Genomic DNA, 22986 nt, shown 5'->3' on the forward strand with positions numbered 1-22986 from the left:
CAACACAGGTGTCATGGCAGCTTGTCTAATGCAGACACCTCTAAGGGCCTGCTTCAAGATTGGGCTTTATTTTGTCTACCTGCGTGAGCAATTGGAGTGCTGAAATGAATGTGTTTGGGAATTCTATGGTGGTACTGTTTTGAAGTGGATCAACTGAAGCACTTTACCAAGCCTGGGCCAAAGGCAGGGAGTGGGGATTTGAAAGGGTGTGAAGGCGGAGGGTCGGGAGTGGCACAGCGCCCTTCTCCTGTCGACTTTGTTTACTTTGGCAAAGAGAGAAAAGGAGCTTGTTGACCTTTTCGTTCTAGTTTCAGAGTGTGGCTTCTAAAGGCTCTGCACACCTTCACAAATGTCAACCCCAACCGGTAAATCAATCAACTGAAGGACTATGCAGCTCTCTCTGTTGGATACCTCACTATGAAAGAAAGTAACACCTGGTGGCTGTCATTGCACTCCAGTTTTCTCTTTTTTTCCCCCCTGGGTACAGATCGCTGGGTAAATGGTTTATTATTGAAGTTAGACTTCTTGTGTCTTCTCCCAGGGCTGCGCAGAAACTGAACCTGTCTTCCAAGCGGAAGAAACACCAGCCCCCCTCCCTGCTTCACCCTGGAGCCCCAGAGACCTCCATCTACCCCACCAACTTCAGCGGCATCCTGCAGCTCTTGCCACCCCCCGCCCCACCATGCCTTCTCCGTGCCGTGTCAAAGGTCAAGGAGAACCCAGGGATGGGAAAGGTAAGACAGGAATTATTTATGTATGCAAACAGGCATACAGTATGTGCACACACACACACACACACACACAGACACACACACGCATACATACACTACTGTTCAAAAGTTTGGAGTCACTTAGAAATGTCCCTTTTTTTGAAAGAAAAGCATTTTTTTCTTCATTAAAATAACATCAGATTAATCAGAAATACAGTGTAGACATTGTAATTGCTGTAAATGACTATGGTAGTTGGAAAAAGCTGATTTTTAATGGCACACAGAGGCCCATTATCAGCAAATATCAGTCCTGTGTTCATGGCATGTTGTGTTTGCTAAAAGTCAAAAGGATCAGAAAACCATCAGAAAACCGTTTTGCAATTATGTTAGCACAAATTAAAACTGTTGTGCTGATTAAAGAAGAAATAAAACTTTAGACCAGTTGAGTATCTAGAGCATCCACAATTGCGGGTTCGATTACAGGCTCAAAATGGCCAGAAACAAAGAACTTTCCTCTGAAACTTGTCAGTTTATTATTGTTCTGAGAAATTAAGGCCATTCCATGCGAGAAATTGCAGAGAAACTGAAGATCTCGTACAACCCTTTGTACTACTACCTTCACTGAGCAGTGCAAACTGTCTCTAAAGGAATCAAAAGAGGAATGGGAGGCCCAGGTGCACAACTGAGCAAGAAGACAAATACTTCAGAATGTCTAGTTTGAGAAACAGACTCCTCACAGGCCCTCAACTGGCAGCTTCATTAAATAGTACCCGCAAAACATCAGTCTCAACATGAACAGTCTCAACGTGAACATGAAGAGTCAACTCCGGAATGTTGACTTTCTAGGCAGAGTTGCTAAGAAAAAGCAATTTCTCAGACTGACCAATAAAAAGAAAAGATTAAGATGGGCAAATGATGGGCAAGTGTTACGGACAGATGAATCTTAGTTTTAGGTGTTCGAATCACAAAGAAAATTTGTGAGACACAGTCCAAATGACAAGATGCTGGAGGAGTGCTTGACGCCATCCGTCAAGCGTGGTGGAGGCAATGTGATGGTCTGGGGGTGCTTTGGCAGTGGTAAAGTGGGAGATTTTTACATGGTAAAAGGGATCTTGAAGAAGGAAGGCTATCATTCCATTTTGCACCACCATGTCATACCCTGTGGATGACGCCTGATTGGAGCGTATTTCATACAACAACAGGACAATAACTCAAACTATACAATAACTATTTAGGGAAGGATCAGTCAGCTGGTATTCTGTCTATAATGGAGTGGCCAGCACAGTCACCAGATCTCAACCCTATTGGTACGTAAGAGGTGCCCATCAAGCCAATCCTACTTGTGGGAAATGCTTCAGGAAGGGTACTAACCATGTAAAACCAGTGGTCTGGTCCAGTACAGATGAAGGCAGATAAGCCTGCTGGAATGTCATGAATTCACTCAGTTTGTAATGGCTGCATTCCTGCCTCTGAATGGACTGCAGTTTGTAAGGGAAAGAAAACACAAACCTGCAATCCAGTTCACTTTTAAGGTGAAAAGTAATGCAAACACTACTGCAACGGATTTCTGCTAGCTGCATTCTAATAAAGCTGATGATGAAATGGAGCAGGATGGTGATGGTTGGTGGTCTGTCATTAGCATTAGCGCCGTGTAAACACACCCTTCCTCTAGGGTTTATTGGGTATTGTTTGCAGGCCTGAGATCCTGTATTTATAGAGCAGAAGAACTTCCCAAACAAGATTAGATTGCACCTGGTTGGGACGTTGTTGGTTACTCTGCCAAATTTCCATTGAGATTTTGTCCCATCTTGGGAATCTCACTTCATAAAACAGCAACATTATTAACAAGCTTCCTCTCCTTACACCTGAGTAAGTTAGACATCTGTGTCTAACTTACTCAGGTGTGGTTTAGAAGTGAAATCAAGACAGGGTGGTTTAGAAGTTAAATCAACTTGTTTACTTCTTAATTCTGAGTCTGTAACCCCAGGTTTCCCTTTCATTAGCACACTGTTATGGGAAACTGAACCTCTCGCATTGTGCTTCAGACAGTGCTGCAGTTTCGTTCAGACAACCAAGAGTTCACTTCTGCGAAACAATGCATGTTTGAGAAACTGCAGCCAACATGATTTCAGTTGCCAACATTCTTTTGTCCACAGTAGACAATCGGTCCATGCTTTTTTCTCCCCTATTTCAATAGTCTGCTGTGGTCAAGAAGAGACGTATATTTAACACTGAGTGCTATGGGTGTTGTGATGTTTGGATATGTTCTAGACACACATTTCCATCCATGTATAGTTGATGTGAGTGCTAAACCAGACATCTGCCATGTGATTCGTCGTGTGGAGGTTTTGCTGGGGAACATCCCAGCTAATGGATTTCTTGCTAGGATCAAGAGATAGGAGAGCAGGGCCATTAGCCGAGAGGCCCGAGGTGTTAAAATGCAGCAGAGGCTCCAGACGATCCTAACTGGCCCCTGGTATCACATCTCTGCCAATGTAAATATAGCAGCTTGAGACATTAGTTATTACTCCCTCGACCCGGGTTTGCTGGCCAGCCAGCCTAAGCAGTCTTATATGGAAGCCCAGTTTAAATGTCATAGCAAATATAATGTGCTCAACATGTGTACATGTCAGTCAAAATAACAGCCCCCCATGGAGCACAAAGACAGTTTGCGCTCGGCTCCTGAAATGCCAAAGAGGGATTCCCTCTGTGGTGGAATGGGATCACCTTCACGCATTGTTCCTTATTACTGGAGCCTTAATCTGTGGTAATATTCATAAACAAGCCAGAATAAGAATGGGCTTTTAGAGTGGGTGTGATGGGTACACGACACACATACTGAGCATGAATAGAACAGCACTGTTTCAGTTCAGCTCCCTTTGCAAAAACAGGATGTAAAGGAGCAGTTGTTCCTTACTACACAGGTTCTAAAAAGCAACATGGTCTTTTTTTTTATGATTTGTATTGTTCCAGAGTAAATTAGATGTCAAAGGGTTGTTGTTAAAACTCAAGCTGTTTGGAACCAGCAGGCCAAGCATGCTGATGCTCTGGTTCAGTGGATTGACTAGCACTAGGCTAAACTCTCAACACACTGAGCTGTCAAGCATTTCTCAGACTGTTCCTCTTACTGACAACAAACATACACAAGCAAAAAAAGTACACCAAAAGTGTATTATTTTGGAACCACGTTTGCTGTACTTAAATATACTAAAGAGGATTAAAGTTGTATATATGTACTATTTAAATAGTAATAGGAATACTATAATTACATATTTGAAATATATTCAGAGTACATTCAGAGTGCACTAACATGCTATTTCCAGTCATGTATTGTGAGGTTAATACCATACTGTGTTTACCCCAGGATTTCTCTCAGAAGTGGTTGCATATGTGGTTGCTACATACTTAAAAACTGCATGCAGACACATTTTTATCAATGAATTCATCTGAATATTGATAGCAAAAGGGCCATTTAAATAGTAATTCTCTGAGGAATTATTTATATATATTTCCCTTCAATGGAACTAAAGGCCCTAGCCTGAGCCATGAATACCAGCTCGTGACCATTATTCCTCCTCCACTAATCTTTACAGTTGACACTCAACATTCAGGCAGGTAGCATATTCCTGGCATCCACCAAATCCAGATTTGTCCATTAGACTGCCAGATGGTGAAGTGTGATTCATCATTACAGAGAATGTGTTTGCACTATTCCAGTGTACAATGGGGCTCAGCCAGTGGTTGGTATTATGAATGGTGATGTAAGGCTTGTGTATGGCTGCCCAGCCCTGGAAATCCATCCCAACTTACAGTTCTTGTGCGGATGTTGGTTCTAGAGGAAGTTAACTCAACAGGGAGTGTTGCAACTGAGGACAGGCGGGTTTTACGCAGTTCAGCAGTTTGCAGGCCCGTTCTGTGAGATGGTGTGGCCTTGTGTGGCCATCACTTCGAGACTGAGCTGTTGTAGCTCCTAGACATTTCCTCCTCACAATAACAGCACTTCCAGTTGACAGGCAGCTCTAGCCGGGCAGAAATTCAACAAGCTGACTTGTTGGAATGGTGGCGTTCTATGACGGTTGACAGTCACTGAGCTGTTCAGTACCGCTCATTCTATTGCCAATTTTTAACTATGGTGGTTGCATGGCTGTGTGCTCGATTTTATTCAACTATCAGGAATGGGTTTGGCTCAAATAGCCAAGTAGCCAAAACCGTTCATTTGAAGGCGGTTCCACATGCTTTTGGCCATTCACAGTCACCAGAGACAGATGAAATGTACAACAGTAAGATGCATAGCATCAAAACACATCAGGCTTGTACATTACTGTGCCTGTCAATAGTGTAGGAAAACGCTTATGTTAAGACTTAATACAAATCACACTGATTCTGTCCGGATGAGGGAGAGAGCGAGCATGACTAAGGCGAGGGAAAGAAAGAGAGAGAGCAAGGAGGTGGACCAAGAGAGGGTCCATATGTTCCCATTCTGCTGAGTGGCCGAGTTGCTTTTGGTCCAGAGAGTAGCCTGCTGGTTAGATAATCTCTCAGCGTAGTGGGCGGCTCATTACATTCCATGTATGATTTAGAATATCAGCCACACACTGATGCCATAAAGCTTCGTGTTGACCCATGAGGGATGTCTTTGCATGCAATGGTGTCTCATTTGTCAGGTGTAACCCATATCTCCATGGTAACTGACACTCTAATGGCTACCTTTGTTAAATTGTTGGACATTCTATTTAACCAGGTACAGCCTTGCAGTGTGATTTCAATATGTCTGTTTTTTTTTACATTGCACTGTCCTCCTATGCCCCCAGTAGCAATGTCTATGTTATCTTACATGCATGTTCTTTTATTTTCTTTCCCTGTTTTGTAGGTGAAAGTGATGATGCGTATATGCCCTTCCTTGGAGGCTCCTGATTCGTCAGAGTCCATGTCCTTCCTGAAGGTAGACCCCAGGAAGAAGCAGCTGACCCTATACGACCCCTCAGTCAATGAACGCGCCAACTCAGGGCACAGAAGAGCCACCGTGGCCGTCCCAAAGATCTTTGCCTTCGACGCAGTGTTTACCCAGGATGCCTCTCAAGTAAGGACCAAACGTTAAATGTCTATGAGCTGTGTGTGCGTGTCTGTGGGTGGGGGAGACTCTTTCAAGGGCACTAGGACCTCTTTATGCTGGCTTGGTGCTGTCCAGGGGCTTAGTAGCAAAAATGCCTGTCTTGGGTCGGGGACATTCTTCCCAGTATGGGCCTCAACAGCTGGCCCTTTTAAGTCTGAGGAATGAATTGAATTCAGTTCTCTTGTGTCTAACCTCTAAGTCCAGTTATATCTAACCTCTCGTCTCCCGGTCCAGACCTAACAGTCTAGTTAAGCCATGCCCAAGTTAAGATGAAAGGAAAAGGACTGAGGACGTGTTTACCCGACTGTGATTAGCTAACAGCCAGACAACAATGTTTCATAGAGGTCTGTTTAGAAAAATCTCTCACCAAAACCATTAAAAGGCAATTGATTGTTCGTTACAATCTGAGATGATTAAAGATCAGATGAAGGGGTCTGACAGCACCAAGCTGTTAAGTGCCTACAAAAAAGGGAAAGCGGACCAAGCTACTTGCGGACCAACGGCCGTTGCTCCTGTTCCAGTAGAGCCGGCGAAGGCAAAGCTTAAGTGAGGCTTGCTAGATTGTGCCGCTGGGACTGCACTGTTTGTGGCTAACAGTAACAGCAAGCTGTTCCACAGTAAGAGGCCTGTTTGCTGTGTGATATATGGGAGGAGATATCTGTCTGCAGCAGAAGCCTTTCCCCGGTGGAGCCGCTGTGGTGAAGCCGATTGTAAAGATGAGCCATGAACCCACTGACGGTGCCTTCTCAATATGTGATCAGGTCTTAATGGCGTTCTGCCCATTTTTGATCCAATAATCCAATAATATACAGGTATTTGAAGTCATTGGAGTTTCGACAGTAGAGTTGTTGTATGAATACGCATTGTTGGCAACCCATTGTTAATGTTCCGGTTCTGTTTGAAAAGAAGAGTAAGCTCTCTAAACATGCTTCCCTTCTTCCCTCTTTCTCTTGGTCTCTGTCTCCTTTCCAGGCAGAGGTTTGCTCAGGGACAGTTGCTGAGGTCATCCAGTCCGTGGTGAATGGTGCGGATGGCTGCATCTTCTGCTTCGGCCATGTCAAGCTGGGTAAGTAAGCCCCTCTTCTCCCCCGATATCTGGCAAACGCCTTTGTTAGACAAAGAAAACTCTCCCTTTATCAGCCCGGTTTGATGTCCACATTCACAAATGGATTAGTGGTCCACTGTGTGAGCTGAAGTAAAGAGAAGACAGTGGGGAGGAGCAGGGTCTAGAGAGAGAAGATGTTGGGTTGGAGCGGGTTGGGGGGGGGGATTCTGTATAGAGACAACTGTTAAAACCACTGTAAATGGCCCACACTTTTTATCTAGTCTGGAGGGCTTTCATGTCTCAAAACAGGCCATCTTTCACCCTGTCTGCTCCACTGTGCTCATCCTCCAGCGAATGCTCCCTGAGTTATCCCTTCCATAAGTTCCTAGAGATAACAGTGCCTCCCTAATCAACAGTTGTAAAGCATTTTGACCTCGACTCTACCCCATCCAGAACAGCGTATTACTAGTTTCAGTGGAGAAACGAGCAGCGTTCTGTTGCCAAAAGCAATGCACATATTAATGTCTCCATCCCCCATTCTTCACCATTTTCACCCCGTCCCCCAGGCAAGACCTTCACCATGATTGGCAAAGACGGCTCCACCCAGAACCTGGGCATTGTGCCCTGCGCCATCTCCTGGCTCTTCAAGCTCATCAACGAACGCAAGGAGAAGACGGGCACGCGCTTCTCAGTCCGTGTGTCTGCTGTGGAGATCTGTGGAAAGGACGAGGCGCTGAAGGACCTCCTGTCTGAGGTGTCCACTGGAAGCCTGCAGGACGGACAGTCCCCTGGAGTCTACCTGCGAGAGGACCCCATTTGTGGCACGCAGGTCAGAAAAGAAAGCAGCCAGATGGGTGTCGCTTTTCCTCTCATTCATTGTTCTCCCGCTATTTCTCTCTCTCCCTATTTCTCTCCCTCTGTCTGGTATTTTTTTGTTATTAATATTGATCTTTTTCGTACTACGATCTACCTCCGTCTACTCCAAACATTTGTTGTGCCTTTGTATCGTCTTTTCTTTCATCTGCCAGGTTTTTTCTGTGTCCTCTGAGCCCGTATTGCCGCGTTACCTATTTCAATAAGCCCTGCTCTCTGTTTTCATCCGTCCACAATATCGACGTCTTTCTCCATACGTTTTTATTGACTCCCCCGTCGGCATCGATCAGCATCTATTACCCCGCATTAGCTCTGGCCCTCTGCAGCACAATGGGCAAGTTGGGGGATGGGGTTTAAAAGGACTGACAGGTGTTGCCGTCAGATGTTGTTTTTTTTGGGTTATGTGTGGACCGTGACTTCAAAGGCTGCCTGGAGTCCTGTGAAGCTCCTCACAACTCCTCCTGTTTTTCGCAACCATGTGGTGTGGGCCCACTACTAGATGCCCCCCCTTTCTCCCCTTTTTCCATACCCCCCCACCACATCCGTGTGGAGGGAAGAGCCCCCTCCATTACCTCCCCTAATCCCCCTCCCTCTGTGTGCATATCTAGTTCTCTAATTGCCCCTGAGACCCAATCTAATGGGGAAGAAATGTGTGCCTGGGTCCAATTAACTGTCTCCCCTCTCTCCTTTTCTCTCTCCTTCCTCTTCCTATCGCTAACCCTATGTTCTGCCCTTTTCTGTAACCCTTCTCTCTCCCGCTCTTCTTTCAGCTCCAGAACCAGAGTGAGCTGCGCGCCCCTACGGCCCAGAAGGCAGCCTTCTTCTTGGATGCGGCCATCGCAGCACGGAGCACCAGCAGGCCCGATGCAGATGAGGAAGAGAGACGCAACTCTCACATGCTGTTCACACTGCACATCTACCAGTACCGTATGGAGAAGACAGGCAAGGGAGGAAGTGAGTACTTTTACTACTACTACTACCACTACTACTATGACTACTATTACTAGTACTACTACCACTACAACTATGGCTACTGCTACTATTACTACTACCACTACTACAACAACTACTACTATTACTATAACCACTACTACTACTATTACCATTACCACCACTACTACTACTATGAATACTACTACCACTACTACTATGACTACTGCTTTTACAACCACTACTACTATGACAAATACTACTGCTACTACTACCACTACTACTACCACTACTACAACTACAACTACTATTAGTATAACCACTACAACTACTACTGCTACTACTACCACTACTACTATGACTTCTAATACTACTTCTACACTACCACTATTACTACTATTACTAAGACAAGAGTCTGTCATTCTGCTGTTACGAGTTGAATGCACTGAATCAAATTTCTGCATTATTAACTGGCTGATTACATACTTAATCGAGTAAAATAAATTACCTACAGTAGTTTAATGACAATTACTTTATAATGCCATAATGGTTGTGTTACTTAGCATATGCAGTTAGTTCTGGTGCCGATTATAGTCATTTTTACAAGTATCTGTGCTGTCAGCGGTGACCACCTCAGCATAGGAGACTGTACCACTTTGGGTTACATGGTGGATAAAACCAGAATAAATCTGAATAGATAAAAAGCCTCCAGCTCTCATTTGGAATGTTTATGGATGGTTTCACACTACCCTTTGTAAAAAGAAACTTTTTACATTTGCATTCATGTGTTAGCAGAAAGAAATCATGGATTTGAAAAACTCAATTTCCAAATCTTGCTGACGTGTTTAACAGTTTGATGCTTCTGCCTCCCCTAGAACTGTAATTTTCTTCCACAATCATGTGAAATAACATATCAGTGGCCTACCTACCAATGTGTTTCCCGCTGCTAAATAAGATACAGGGGAATTCAGCTCCCTGTAATCTTTCCATTCAGAATACAGTCCCTATGGTCATCATGTCCCGTTACCTCATCAAATTCAGTTACGGTTTCCTTAGTTCTGTGTGTGTTATGTAAAAGTGGGATCTGACAATAAGATACTTTTATGTGTCTGGAATGTCATTACCTGCTGGTTAAATAAATAGAAGCCTAGATCTGAATCACTTCAGCCTAAAACGCTTCCTCATGAATAAATCAGGCCGCCGTGTCTGGTCTGTTCGGTGCCACTCCTGCTTGTGTGGCGCAGCCCCTGGGATCCCTGTCCTCCTCCAGAGGGAGTGTCTTAATGTGTCTGTGCTGAGAGACGACCTCACCTGACTTTCCCCCCGTGTCACTACAGTGTCAGGCGGACGGAGCAGGCTGCACCTCATAGACCTGGGGAGCTGTGAGAAGGTCCTCAGTAAGAGTCGGGACGTGGGCGGCGGCCTGTGTCTGTCCCTTACGGCGCTGGGCAACGTCATCATGGCTTTAGCCAACGGAGCCAAGCACGTGCCGTACAGGTAGGGAATGTGTCTATGCCTATCTGTACAGTATGTAATGCAGGGAAGTCGACAAGTCTACATGTGTACAAATAACTTGACTATCGATGCTGCTAATGACTTGTAGATATGTCTGGCTCACTCTCAGCCATCCAATCGGCTGGAAAGTATATATATATTGTAAGAGTGTTCAGAAGTGTCTTGCAGCTCAGGCCAGTGTAAGTTGTGAATAACCGTCGTTGAATGAGAACCAACACTGTAATGATTGTTTGCTACTCATTGGCAAAGCCAGGGATATGGGGCTCTGAAACATCCTGCATTTTCCCGATCAGTAATTATAAGGATGGTGTGTGTAAAAAAATCATTTCCAGGGACAGCAAACTGACAATGCTGCTGAGAGAATCGCTTGGGAACATTAACTGCAGAACCACCATGATTGCCCACATCTCCGACTCCCCTGCCAACTACGCCGACTCCCTCAGCACCATCCAGCTGGCCTCACGCATCCACCGCATGAGGAAGAAGAAATCCAAGGTCTGTGTCTGGACTTGAAGAGTTTTCGCTATGATACAATAGACACTGGCGGAGCCGCATGGGTGTTCTCTACTCAGACAGCACCATACATCAAGGAACAAAGCATAACTGTTTTGATGAGGGAAAGCCGTAGATTCTCACAGTTATAATATGTATTTAATGAGCTCAAGGATTTATTAAAGGGCCTTTATTAGCAGAAGTGTTACTGTTCAACATTAAGCATAGTAGCCTTTTAGTAAGCGGGATCTTGATTAGGTTAGAGGCCGTGCTATGTCGTGAATTGGGCTTCTGTTAATGTTCGGTTATTAGTGCAATAATTCAGAGCTAGTTTTTATTCGCTGCTCAAAACATCAGCATGTAATCAATATGGCTGCCTAAGCATGTGTGTAATTCATGCACTCAGATTAGGGAAATACAGTATGCTCCAGATAATTAGGTGGAATGACGGCATGTATTTATTTAGCATAGGTCTTGGGTATAATTTGAATTAATTTCAGGCATAACGATTTATATTATTGACATTAATTTCAGTGGGTCTGTTGGTGTGCACTTTTAACCTTTGAATGTATTGACTGGCAATTTATATTTGCCTAATGATTGATTCCACTATGAATTTATTATGCAATTTCAAGAACTGTAAACCTACAGCTGCAAATAGTTGATACCATCATATAAATACATTTTCAAGAAGCGTAAAAACTAGTAGTATAACTAGACTCTTGAACATTAATCTTGAACATAAATAATGCAGTTATTCTGTGACTCATTCTTGTGCCAAGCACATTTCCTACATACTGTCCACTGTTTTGTAAGTCTCTGTATGTCTCTGGGTTACAGTATGCATCCAGTTCCTCTGGAGGGGAGAGCTCCTGTGAGGAAGGGAGGATCCGCCGGCCACCCCATTTGAGACCCTTCCACCCCCGGACGGTGGCCTTGGACCCCGACCTGCCCTGCCTGCTCAGTGACACAGATTACTCCTCCAGCAGTGAGCAGTCCTGCGACACCGTCATCTACGTGGGGCCGGGGGGTGCCGCCATCTCTGACAGGGAGCTGAGCGACAACGAGGGCCCCCCGGCCTTCGTTCCCATAATCCCCTCTCTGAACAGGAAGCGGACCGGGAAAGAGGGCCCCCTAGACCGAGACCACTTCTTCAAGTGCAACACGTTTGCTGAGCTGCAGGAGCGCCTTGAGTGCATTGACGGCAGTGAGGAGCCTACGGCATTTGTTGGAGAAACCAGGGGAAGTCAAGCTAGCGCCAAGATGGACAGCACAGCAAAAGAAGGCCCTGGGTCTGTTTCCCCAAAGACTGTCCTTAAAGCCTCCTCTTCTCATGGGAGTACCTCGCCCAAACAAGTTCCTAAACCTTTAGCCAATCCACCATCCTGCAGCCCACATGTCAGCCCCTCTAAGGCTAACCTGGAACATTCCAGAGGGGTGTGTAGAACTAGCGCTGATGGTGAAAAGGTGTTAATGTCAGAGAACAGAGCTAGCCCAGTCAAACAGGCTGGGGTCACAGTGCCAGCATCATCTGAGCCTGTAGTACGGGAGAAGGTCTACTTTAACAAGATGCTTTTACCCAAGCCTGCTCCCCCTCCTCCGCAGCATAGAGACTCACGCAGGGGCAACGGAGACTCTGAGGAGAGGTCAAACACCAGAATGCCCCCCGTCGGAATGAGCCATCAAGCTGGGAAACAGGGGGAGGCTGGGGGCTCCCCGGTCCTTGGTAGGCCCCAGACCAGGGGACTGGTGGAGGTGTGCCAGCTGCGCTCCACGCTAAGGGAGAGGTGCCTGGACAGGGACATCCTGCGTGCCACGGTGACCCTGCAGCAGCCCGTGGAGCTGAATGGAGAGGATGAGCTGGTGTTCACCATGGTGGAGGAGCTGTCCATTGGCAATATCATGGACAATGGCCGGCCCTCCAGCATCATCAGCTTCAACAGCGACTGCTCCCTCCAGGCCCTGGCCTCCGGCTCTCGACCAGTCAGCATCATCAGCAGCATCAATGATGAGTTTGACGCCTACACATCTACGGTAGGGGGTGCAGAGGTCAACACCGACGTGGTTTCCCCCTTACAGGACGACACGTTTGTCTGTGTGGGCAGCAGGGGCTCGTCTATCAGTTCCTGGCTCAGTGAGGTCAGCGTCTGTACTCTGGAGAGTGAAGGGGCACACTCTGCAGATGTATTCCTCCCACAGACTAAGCACATCGGCCCAGAAGGTACATTTTACCATGATTCTTTTGGTATGTTCCACTGTGAATCATCCCCAAGGGATGCCAAGAACTCTCTCAATGACAGTGGATTTAGCTTCTCTGAAATGGACAGTGATAGCGCAGCGTCTAGCAAACTGTCCCTGACAAAGTGCCCTCCATCTCCCGAGTCGACCAAAGGACCCCTCAGATTCCAATCCAAAACAGCTAAAGTGAACTCAGTCAGCTCGTCATCCCATCTCTCACAGGGCCCTAACTTAGTTCACTCCAGTCTTCCCAGAAAAATGAAACCTACCTCATCCATGGCCTACAGTAGCAGCGGCAGTCGTGAATCACCCAGACACGAAGTCGAGCAGGAGGACCCCTGGCAGCGTATAAACAACAACTCTGAACCTCAACTCCCAGACCCCGGCTCAGTCAGTAAGTTTCCCAGAACCCCAGTGAGTGGCATTCCCTGCCGCAAAGCTGGTGTTGTGAACAGCAACAGTGTACCTCGCACACCCAACGTGCAGGGCTCTACCTCAGCCCAGAGGGTGGTGGATGGCTGTGAGAAGGCCACCAGTAAGAAAGCGGAGCCCCTGAGCAAGATGCCTCAGCTTAGACGAGGGGCCACCACCTTGGGCACGGTGCCTGTCATCCACGGATTTCCGGAGGCCAAGGTCACAACCCAGGACATTACCGCCACACCCAGTAGTCTCAAGTTCTCCTCTCTGGGGAAGAATGGCAAAGCCAACGGGCAGAAAGCCAGTATGCTCCCCAAACCCGGTGGTACCTCTCCTCCTCCCCCTCCAGTGCGCAAGTCCAGTCTGGATCAGAAGAACAAGATCCAGCTGCCCCAAAGTGCCTTAAAGTATGGGGATGCAGGGAGGCCTTTACTCACCAGGGGTGCTGTGTCAGAGGATGAGTTAGAGGTCCGCTGTAGAGGAGACTCCAACAGCCTCAAAATATCCAGCCTCAGGGGTGACTACATCTCGGCCAAAGCCACGTCCAGTTTGAAGACCAGAGCCAGAGGGGATACCGGACAGCAACATTATAGCAGCCAGATGTCTCTAGAAAAGTGTGACAGCATGTCCATGGTTGGCTCCAAGCCCACTCTGAGTCGAGAGAACAGTGGAGCCAGCCTTGGCAGCAGCAAGTCTAGCAGGTCCATTCCCAGATTCGGGCTACCAAACTCAACAAGCTCCCCCATTGCTACCTCTCCACCCACTGCCTGTGGTGCCCTAGGGAATCTAGGTAAACCTGGGCAGGTCAAAGGTAGCGTCAACTCAAGAGCGGTAGGAACGGTCAATGGTAGTAAGGCTCGTTCATTGTCAGCCAGTAACTCTAAGGGCCTGAGCTCCTCCACAAAGTCCCTCGCGGCTCCAGCCACCAGGAACCCCAACGCCAATCTCCCCCCAACTGGCAAGGCCTCCACAACGCGGGTCGCGGCAACCACCAATAGCAAGCCCGGCCGGGGCACCATCATGGGGACCAAGCAGGCCATGCGGGCAGCCAATAGCCGGGTCAGTGAGCTGGCGTCAGGCAGCACAGCAAGCAAGCACCCGAGAGGCTCGGGGGACTCTGACAGTGGTAACGACAGCGGGGTGAACTTGAGCGACGACAAGTCATCGGTTGCCATGCTGCCCTCCCCCTACAGTAAGATCACAGCGCCCAGGAGGCCGCAGCGCTACAGCAGTGGACACGGCAGCGACAACAGCAGTGTGCTGAGCGGAGAGCTTCCCCCAGCCATGGGCCGCACAGCCCTGTTCTACCACAGCGGGGGCAGCAGTGGCTACGAGAGCATGATCCGGGACAGCGAGGCCACAGGCAGCGCCTCCTCTGCCCACGACTCCATGAGCGAGAGCGGGATGTCGTCCTCAGGGCGCCCAAGGACCTCCAAATCCCCCAAGAAACGCAATGGTAAGACCATTCTGTCTGTGTGTGGCGTTACGCACTGTCTTTCTGATAATATCTTGAACCACAGCCTACTGTAGGTTTTGCCAGAGAGTCAATAGAGGCATTCAAAAATGGGATCCTTTTATAAGCTTTGTTGTTTAGGTCCAGTCTTTTTTTTTTTTTTACAAGCCACTGTGTGATGTCACATGTTAAATAATAGAGAAGGTCATTAATGGGGACTATAAGACCTGTCTCTACTCCCCTAAATTAGTCTCTTGTCTAAAAGTCACACAGCATATCTATAAATACCCATTAATTGCTCTGTAAAAGTAGTTTGCCTGCACAAGGAAGCATTAAAAAAGTCCCTTGTTATGGTTTGTTATGGGTGAAGGTTTACTGCTGTTGACTTTAACTAGATGTGTCATGCTGAAAATGCAGCAGACTAAGTGGTGTTCCTGTCTGAAAGGAGTACCACAGTTCTCCCGATCTCCAGACTGAAGCAGCATACCAGAGAATTATAGTGCAGGATCACTGAACAAGATCAAGGACAACCTGTCGGTTTTTCAAACTCCCCCAGGCCACATTGTACAGATGGAGGCTCTAACTTTTTAAAATCAGATTCTGATCATTTATTGGTTTTGTCCTTTTCTGAAATGATATAGACAGTGGTGAAATCTTAATACATATGCAATCAACCGCACACTCAGGAGGTCTATGTAAAGCCTGCTATCACTTTACATCTCTGTCTCAGCCTCATACATATTTACCGACAGATACGGTAGAGCTGTACAGCCCGGCCCTGGCTGATATTACCGTTGTATATTTCTAACGGTAATTGTGGTGCCTGTCTGTCTGTGTCTTGTCAGGGCTCCAGCGGCGCCGGCTCATACCGGCCCCCCTGCCCGACACCTCGTCCCTGGGGAAGAAAGCTGGCACAGCTGGCCAGTGGGTGGACCTGCCTCCCATGTCAGGACCCCTGAAGGAACCCTTTGAGATCAAGGTGTACGAGATCGACGATGTGGAACGGCTCCAGAGGCGCCGACAGGAGGACTCAGCCGAGGTGAGCAACCAGGCACCTTCTGTTACACAAACTCCCTACATTGTAGATGGACATTAGGTTCATGTCCATCACTACATACAAGCCGGTTAGCAACGTCAGGCTTAGTAATAGTCTGCAAGTACCACTCTGATCTCTGCAACAGTCGGAATGTGTCACACTGAAGCCAGACTTGACATCGTGGGAAGGTCTTAGCTCACCCCTTCACAGTTTCTTATTTAAGAACAAGATGAAAATGTCTGTCTGAGACGTTTGACCTTCAGTCTGCCCAATAGCAAATCTCGGCATCTGTAAGTGTCTGTGTGCCGGGCTTGTGCAGGATCTTAAAGAGATCAGGAGGCAATTACTGTCTGGGGTTAATTGGTTTAGATATGACTGATCACTGGGTCTCCGTGCTGGTGCCAGTTGACAAAGGGGGAATGGACGATGGTGGTAGGAAGAACAGTCCAGGAATGTGTGTGTGTGTGTGTGTGTCTGTGTGTGTGTGTCTGTGTGTGTCTGTCCCACACTCCATAGCCCATCCCTTGCTGCCTGATGGTTCTTTATGGGCTGGCTGCACTTGCCATGGGTCATTAACTACTCCCACAAGTTAGAGACAGCCAGACACGGATTTGTTAACAGAAGATATTAAATCAACTGGATGGTGGTTTGATTTAGTTTCAATTAGGAAAAGATGATGCTCAGTTTGTCTTTTCCAGCCACCACTGGGTGAACAGCTAGTAATGAAGTGCTTTGTTTTACACGTCCCCCACTTGTTTTGGAATACAATGTAATGGGCAAATGAAGGCTTGTTTTCATGTTTCCATATTCACACGTTATTTGTTGTGTGTGTTCATGGCTTTTTTGTGAATATTTGGGCTTGTTTACATTACACTACACTTTCCAAGAGGTATCCAAGACTCAAGACGTTAGATTATTTTGCTGTGCAAACATACAGATACGGATAACTTGAGAAGCCACCTTCCGAGCTACTGTGCCCCACATTTTCGAACAAACCCCCAGAGTTTTTCAGGTGTGAAGACAATTGCGTCGGAACTGTGTCAGGTTTCTGTGCAGTGCACACGCATATTGCTGAATTTTCCTGCAATTGACGCCCTCAGTCCTGCGTGGTATGTCTCGAACGTGCCGGTGAATTCAAACGCTATGGAAATGATTATGCAAACTAAGACAAGTCTATCTAGCGTTTTTCTCTCTCTCTAGTAATGTAAACTATAACAATATGCAGGGTTCAGTACTTGTATTCTTATGTCTGTTTGAGTTACTGTCACATCCTTACCTACGGTAAGATCGTGTTTTTTTACTTGATGTATTTTCTGTTTTTCCATTTTCTATTCTCTAGCAGCCATTCCAGGATGTTGAGAAGGTATGTTGATTTTGCTGGATCACTGAGGCTTAATTATGCTGCAATGGGAGTTGGGGAATAGTTTAGAGTGAGGGAAGAGAGGCTTAAAACAGGAATCAATTGCATTGTTCTAGTTGCATGAACATTATCTAAAGTCAGGGTTCTCCCCATTGTGACAGGAAACAAGTATTATTTTATTACAATACCTGGAAAATGGCCAGAGATGTTAATATTCATGACTGTATCTGTATATCACACATTACTTTGTCAACAACAAAATGCTAGTCCTTGACAGCCATGAAAAAAGCTAAACCACCCCACACCTCTCGACTTTTCAGGGCCTGCTATACTTCAACAGTAAGCTTAAGGTTCTGGAGCGGAGGCAGCAGCAGATCAGAGAGTTGAAGGACAAACATGAGGCGCTGAAGGAGGAGCTGGAGGACACCAAGACCCGGCTGATGATGGATCCTTGCAAGTGGATAGGAGAGTGTGGGTGTCTACTACATTATTCTTGCTGTATAGAACCATATAAGATTCACTACTTTGCATTCTTCATATTCTCTAGGAAAAATGTACTGTTTCTAAACTTTCTATTAAAAATGTACCTGATTTTGTGAATAGTCTTACAGGTTTTGATTGATTTTGGGGGACATCAACTTAAATCCTCTGCTTTACTGTCTCTTTTCCTTTAGTTGAGGTGGACCAGGATTTGGACAAGGAGTCCCAGGAGTACCTGCAGGCCCTGAGTCGGGTTACAGAGGAGCTGGAGTTCTGTGTCAACCTATGCAAGTTACGTGTCATGATGGTGACCTGTTTTGACATCAGTGTGACGTCACCACATGACCCTCAAGAGGGACTGCGAGAAGTGGAAGTCTGAGAAGGAGGATGCAGGAAGGGCGAAAGGAAGGATGATGTAATGTTGGAACCAGTTTGCAGTTATTGCTGGAATGAAGTGACAAGAAAATCTTAAAAGACAAAAGATGAAACTAACAAGACTGGGGTCTTTGCATGGAGACATAGGAGATCTGAACAAACTTATCTGCAGTGCCTCGTCATTCTGGGAGAAGAACTTATGTGTTTTTTGAGTTCCAGCATGATGAGAGAGCAGCCATGATTTACCCAAGAGTCATTCAAACGACACCCAGAAGTGCCTTTTCCACCTGACTAATTTTGAGTCATAATTTTTTTGTATGGTGCTAGTATCATATCCAGCATACATGAGCAGCCCTGAACATATTCCTTTTAATAAATAATTATTTTATATTGCATTGTATAGTGTATTTATATGATTATGCTGTGTGTGAAATTATCATTTGTAGGTATAAAAAAATTCAAAAAGAGCAATAAGCTAATGTTATTGCGTTTCCAAACTTTGCCTTTTCTCATGATTCAAACCAACCTCAGCATTTTCCCATCTTCATCCAGCCTCTTGCGCCTTATATTTTTAGTTCCATACTTTTTCTACCTTTTAAAACAGGTCTGTGTTAGCTTGTCAAGCACTCGGTTGGTTGCTGATGTTATCAATCAGCCACTGACAGTGGTCTGTGAAAGCCAGCAGGGTTCAGTAAATGTTTTTTTTCCTTACAGTTGCCTTGATCACAAGGGGCTCTAGTAGGGCTACATCGATGGTTGGAGGTGTGCAGGGAGAGGGAGGTATGTGGTATCTGGGGCCAAGCTGTGTTTACGGCAGAACACATCAGTCAGAGGGGCCACAGTACAGGGCCTGCCCCCAACAGTCTGTGTACACCATGATTCATGGCTGTGATAGTTAGCCCTCCTCTGTGTTTTGTTCTAGGGGTTTCCAGAGTCACCCTGACAGACCTACCTCACCCTCTGTGCCCCTATGAGCGTGAATACTGAGAGTGGCCATTTCATCCCTAGATGGGCCTTGACTGGGTTCTACTGACAAACAAAAGGGCATAAATGAGATGCGAGATGCAAGGGTAATTCTATAGCTCTTTTTAATGTACTCTTTTAAGTGGTGCTATGCTTTGGTTCTATGCATTCCAGCATTCTCACTCCCACTACAAGATGAACCTCAATAAAGCACTAAGATCAACAGCACAGACAGTGTGAGAGTTCTGCTACCATGATACACATACTATATACAAAATCTCTCCCTAACCTTTCACTTTACTAAACCGATATCTCAATCAAAGAATAGAATAGGTTCTAAAAGGGCGGTGTCATAACTAAAGGCCTTGAGAAACACAGTTTCCTCTGGATACATGCCGTGGAACAATTGCAGCCTTCAGATTTTGATGTTGTTTGGCAAATAAAATCAATCAACTGTATGTAGCTGCCAAACAGTTTGTGTTTGAATCATTCTGACAATGGTGAGGACAGATAATTACGGTAACTGGTTTTGGTTATCTGTAGTAAGAGACAACTGGCTTATGTTTTGATGTGTTTGATTTATATAATTAAAATATTCATTTGTTTTCTTTCTTCTTGTACTCTCAGGCCCTTTCTGAAGATGCTGCATGAGATTTTAATTATTTTTAAGAATAATGTTTATTCCATTTTTACCATTTTGATTTTTATAATAATATCCTCAGCTCTGCTTTGGAGGGGGTAGTTTAATAAATATAAATTACCAAACAATTTTTTTTTCAAGAAACGTCATATTTCATATCAAACCCATATTTTCTAATGTCCTTGGTTTTGTATAGGATTTTCTGACCCTGTGTATAAATGTATGATATGGCAGCTTGTGTTGAGTTTTATCTGTGAATAAAATGTTTCTTCTTATTTCTGACTGTCAATTTCAACCGCCTGTATTCAAAATGTCGTGTGAGAAGCTATACTAGCCTTTTGAATATGCATTGACACCTCATCAGATTTCGACAGGGACAACTCCAATGTTAAGTGTGTCTTTTTTCAATATATTATTTTACCAATGTCACATGCATCACATACACCAGTAAACTTGGAATATCCTAAGCAGCCTGACACTTTTGTCAGATCAAATAAGGCTTGCATATTTAAAACATTTGTAATTTATTTTGGTGTCAGTATCCTTACACAATAATTAGTGATTGGATTTCAGACCTTTGCTCCACTGCAGTATTTTTGAAACTTCACGCAAGGAAAGTTCAACAGAGTCATGTTTTGTAGCAAATGTTTGGGCCTTGTTCGATCACGCTAATGACAGGTAGATATAGTTTCCTTGTTCAATAGAGCCAATGGATACATAGCACAGGGGTAGAATACTTATTTAAGCAACATGCTACCTCCTTTTTCTTTGACCCTTTCACATTCTACACTGTTGTGTTTGTAAAGATGATTCAATTTATTGTTACTGCCATTAATCTACACACAAAAACCATAACGACAAAGCGAAAACACGTTTTTAAAAATGTGTGCCAATTGGAATACTTTTGCAAGCCATTGTATAAAGATAAAAGTGAAAAATCAACAAAATAATTCATCGAAAGTTAAAGAAACGCTAAAACGGGTCGATGTTGGACATCGGCCTAACTGCTTTGTTTTCTCACTTCCTGGCAATTCGTTAGTTGATCGCCTGCGATCTGAATCATGGTATTTCAGCCGGGAGTTAAATGACAACTATTTTGGGTGCCGGTTCTGTATTGTAAATACGTATTAAAAAACATTTCACCATGTAAACAAAATGAAGCATACCGGCACCATTAAAGTTTTGAGCAACGAAACACTACTCCAACATGCACTACACACTTGCATCATGATACCGAGAGCTTGTAGCGTATATGGGTGTTGTTGAAGCCTTTTTCGTGTTTTTCGTATGCACTGATATCTTCACAACAATGCTCAGAAAGACGAGGTATGTTAGCCAAAAATGATTCTTCAGCATAAAAGTCTTCGGACGTCTTTATCGTGGCATTTAGATGAAAAATACAGAATCGGTACCCAAAATAGAGGAGTTGTCCTTGTGCATGTTTACACAAAATGTATGAACTGCATCTGATCATATGTCTACCTTGAGCCACTGAGACGACCAATACCACCAACCAGGGGTCTGGATTCAGAGGGACCTCTAGGATGGCTTAGAGGAAACGCATGATTCCCAACCGATATTAATGCAGATTGGGACACAACACAATGCTGCGCGTGAGTGTGCCTTCGGAAAATGGGATGGTATGGTATGTAGAGGTATGTCAATCACATTTTTTCTTCCATTTTGCAATGATATACTCATGTTCCAGGACTCAGGAGATTAGTGTAAGATAACCTGTTGTTTTTAGTTGAAATGGTAACTTTCATAACAAACACCTGAGATTATAAGTATTGGCCCAAATAAATGCAGTGAAGAGTTCAATGGAATGCATACAGTGAGAGAATAGAAGGACGCGGACATTGGCACACAGTCAAGACATCTGACCAATCAAAGTAGATGTACTGTTCTGTAGTATATGTCATGTTACATGATACACACATGTTAACCCTCATACAGTATTTTAAAGCTGCAGCAAGATGAATGGAGCTGCTTTCAACTATGATTCTCTACTCTGTTTGATGCTAGGTCTCCTGTGTGTAATATAGATGAGTGGGGATGTGTAGAGCTTCCACCATGTTGAGGGATAACATTTTGCCTTCTCCCTGTTCATTTAATTTGATTAAAAGCATATGAGGTGGATTTGGGGGCCTGGCAGGAGTAGCTGCCATGTTCCTAATAAAATCCTCAAGAAACTGACATTCTCAAGAAACTGCCATTTCCCCAAAACATTCTCAAGTGTAATTTTCCATTACATTTCATCTTGGACCACTAAGACTAGGATCTGTAGAAATCCATATATGGTGTAATGTGTGTGTCTATACTTTATAAAATAATAATACCATTAAGGATGCATTGATTGATTTACTGTAATCCAAAAGTTTACACAAGACATATTTAGATGTAATTATTTTATTACATTTAAGTACATTTGTATATAGTAATCTGAGAATTTATTCCAGAAACATTTCAGTTATTCCGGATGAAGCGGAAGAAGATGAATGAATGAATGAATGAATGAATTTCAGTTATTGAGAATTTGGGGTGAATATGTAAAAGATTCTGCCAACATTTTACATTTCTTTAAAATATAACTTTGCTACAGGTATTTTTAGGGGCCAGTTTTGCGGACAAACATTGTTTTTTTTTGTCCAAGACTATGCTTAATCTGTGTTCTAAACTAGCTCTACATGTTTAAAAGGGGTTAATGAGAATTACCTGGGTGAATTTAGCCTTTGGCTGTGCTGGCTCTGGATGCTGTTTGACACTAAATGAATGGACCAACTCTGGGCTCTCAGCTGTGTAGAATCGAGATCCATTAGCTTGTGTTTGATTCCTGGTGATGAAAACCATACAGCATTGAATCCTTCTAAATTATAATTTTTTAAAACAGTTTTATGGATATTAAGTAGCACACTTTTTTTTTAAACTTTGGGAGAAAACTGTGTATTTGTTTCCTCTTCCCCCAAATCTAATATTGGCGGACCGTGAGTGTGTTCTGACAAGTCATTCATTCCCTTGACAGTTGAGACGGTTTCCCACTGCTCACATGCAGACAGTTGGTCAGGTCTGCTGCAGAGTACTGGCGGCTGCTGAGTCCATGGGCTCCTGGCATGTGAGACCCAGTCTTCCTCTGCTCTGTTTGCCTCAGGGATCTCCTCATTGGAGCAGATTGTCACATATTATGAAAATAAAAATTAGTTCATCAAAAACCCCTCCTCTGTCAACCCTTGCCTCAAAAAAAAGTTCAGTAATAGTTTTGATCTTCCCTTTTCTGTGTTAGCAAGTGCAATCATCTGAAAATAAATGGAATCCTTTTTCCCTAACAATGACCTGTTTAAATTAATCT

General features: G+C 44.8%; 1 protein-coding gene and 1 long non-coding RNA gene across 6 annotated transcripts in view; both read left to right on the forward strand.

Moving 5' to 3' along the window:
• The window catches only part of kif26ab (kinesin family member 26Ab), an 85692-nt gene extending 65802 nt beyond the window's left edge, over positions 1 to 19890 (forward strand). For 4 of the 5 annotated variants that reach the window (XM_020054186.2, XM_010878881.3, XM_020054188.2 and 1 more), the window contains 12 exons: positions 542 to 734; positions 5581 to 5790; positions 6796 to 6889; positions 7435 to 7697; positions 8512 to 8695; positions 10009 to 10168; positions 10519 to 10681; positions 11519 to 14789; positions 15632 to 15825; positions 17162 to 17185; positions 17503 to 17653; positions 17857 to 19890. In XM_020054186.2, the coding sequence (XP_019909745.2) occupies positions 542 to 734; positions 5581 to 5790; positions 6796 to 6889; positions 7435 to 7697; positions 8512 to 8695; positions 10009 to 10168; positions 10519 to 10681; positions 11519 to 14789; positions 15632 to 15825; positions 17162 to 17185; positions 17503 to 17653; positions 17857 to 18041 (5092 nt within the window). In that variant the 3' untranslated portion in view covers positions 18042 to 19890. The remainder of the gene's footprint in view (positions 1 to 541; positions 735 to 5580; positions 5791 to 6795; positions 6890 to 7434; positions 7698 to 8511; positions 8696 to 10008; positions 10169 to 10518; positions 10682 to 11518; positions 14790 to 15631; positions 15826 to 17161; positions 17186 to 17502; positions 17654 to 17856) is intronic. The other variant, XM_020054187.2, reaches the window with a different exon arrangement.
• A 305-nt stretch (positions 19891 to 20195) lies between these two features.
• On the forward strand, positions 20196 to 22759 carry LOC109616676. The gene is made up of 3 exons (XR_002197913.2): positions 20196 to 20318; positions 21129 to 21295; positions 22663 to 22759. It is a non-coding gene; the product is annotated as an uncharacterized LOC109616676 (long non-coding RNA).
• Positions 22760 to 22986: the final 227 nt, after the last annotated feature.

Source organism: Esox lucius, chromosome 15, assembly GCF_011004845.1.
Source record: "Esox lucius isolate fEsoLuc1 chromosome 15, fEsoLuc1.pri, whole genome shotgun sequence".
Classification (NCBI taxonomy): domain Eukaryota; kingdom Metazoa; phylum Chordata; class Actinopteri; order Esociformes; family Esocidae; genus Esox; species Esox lucius.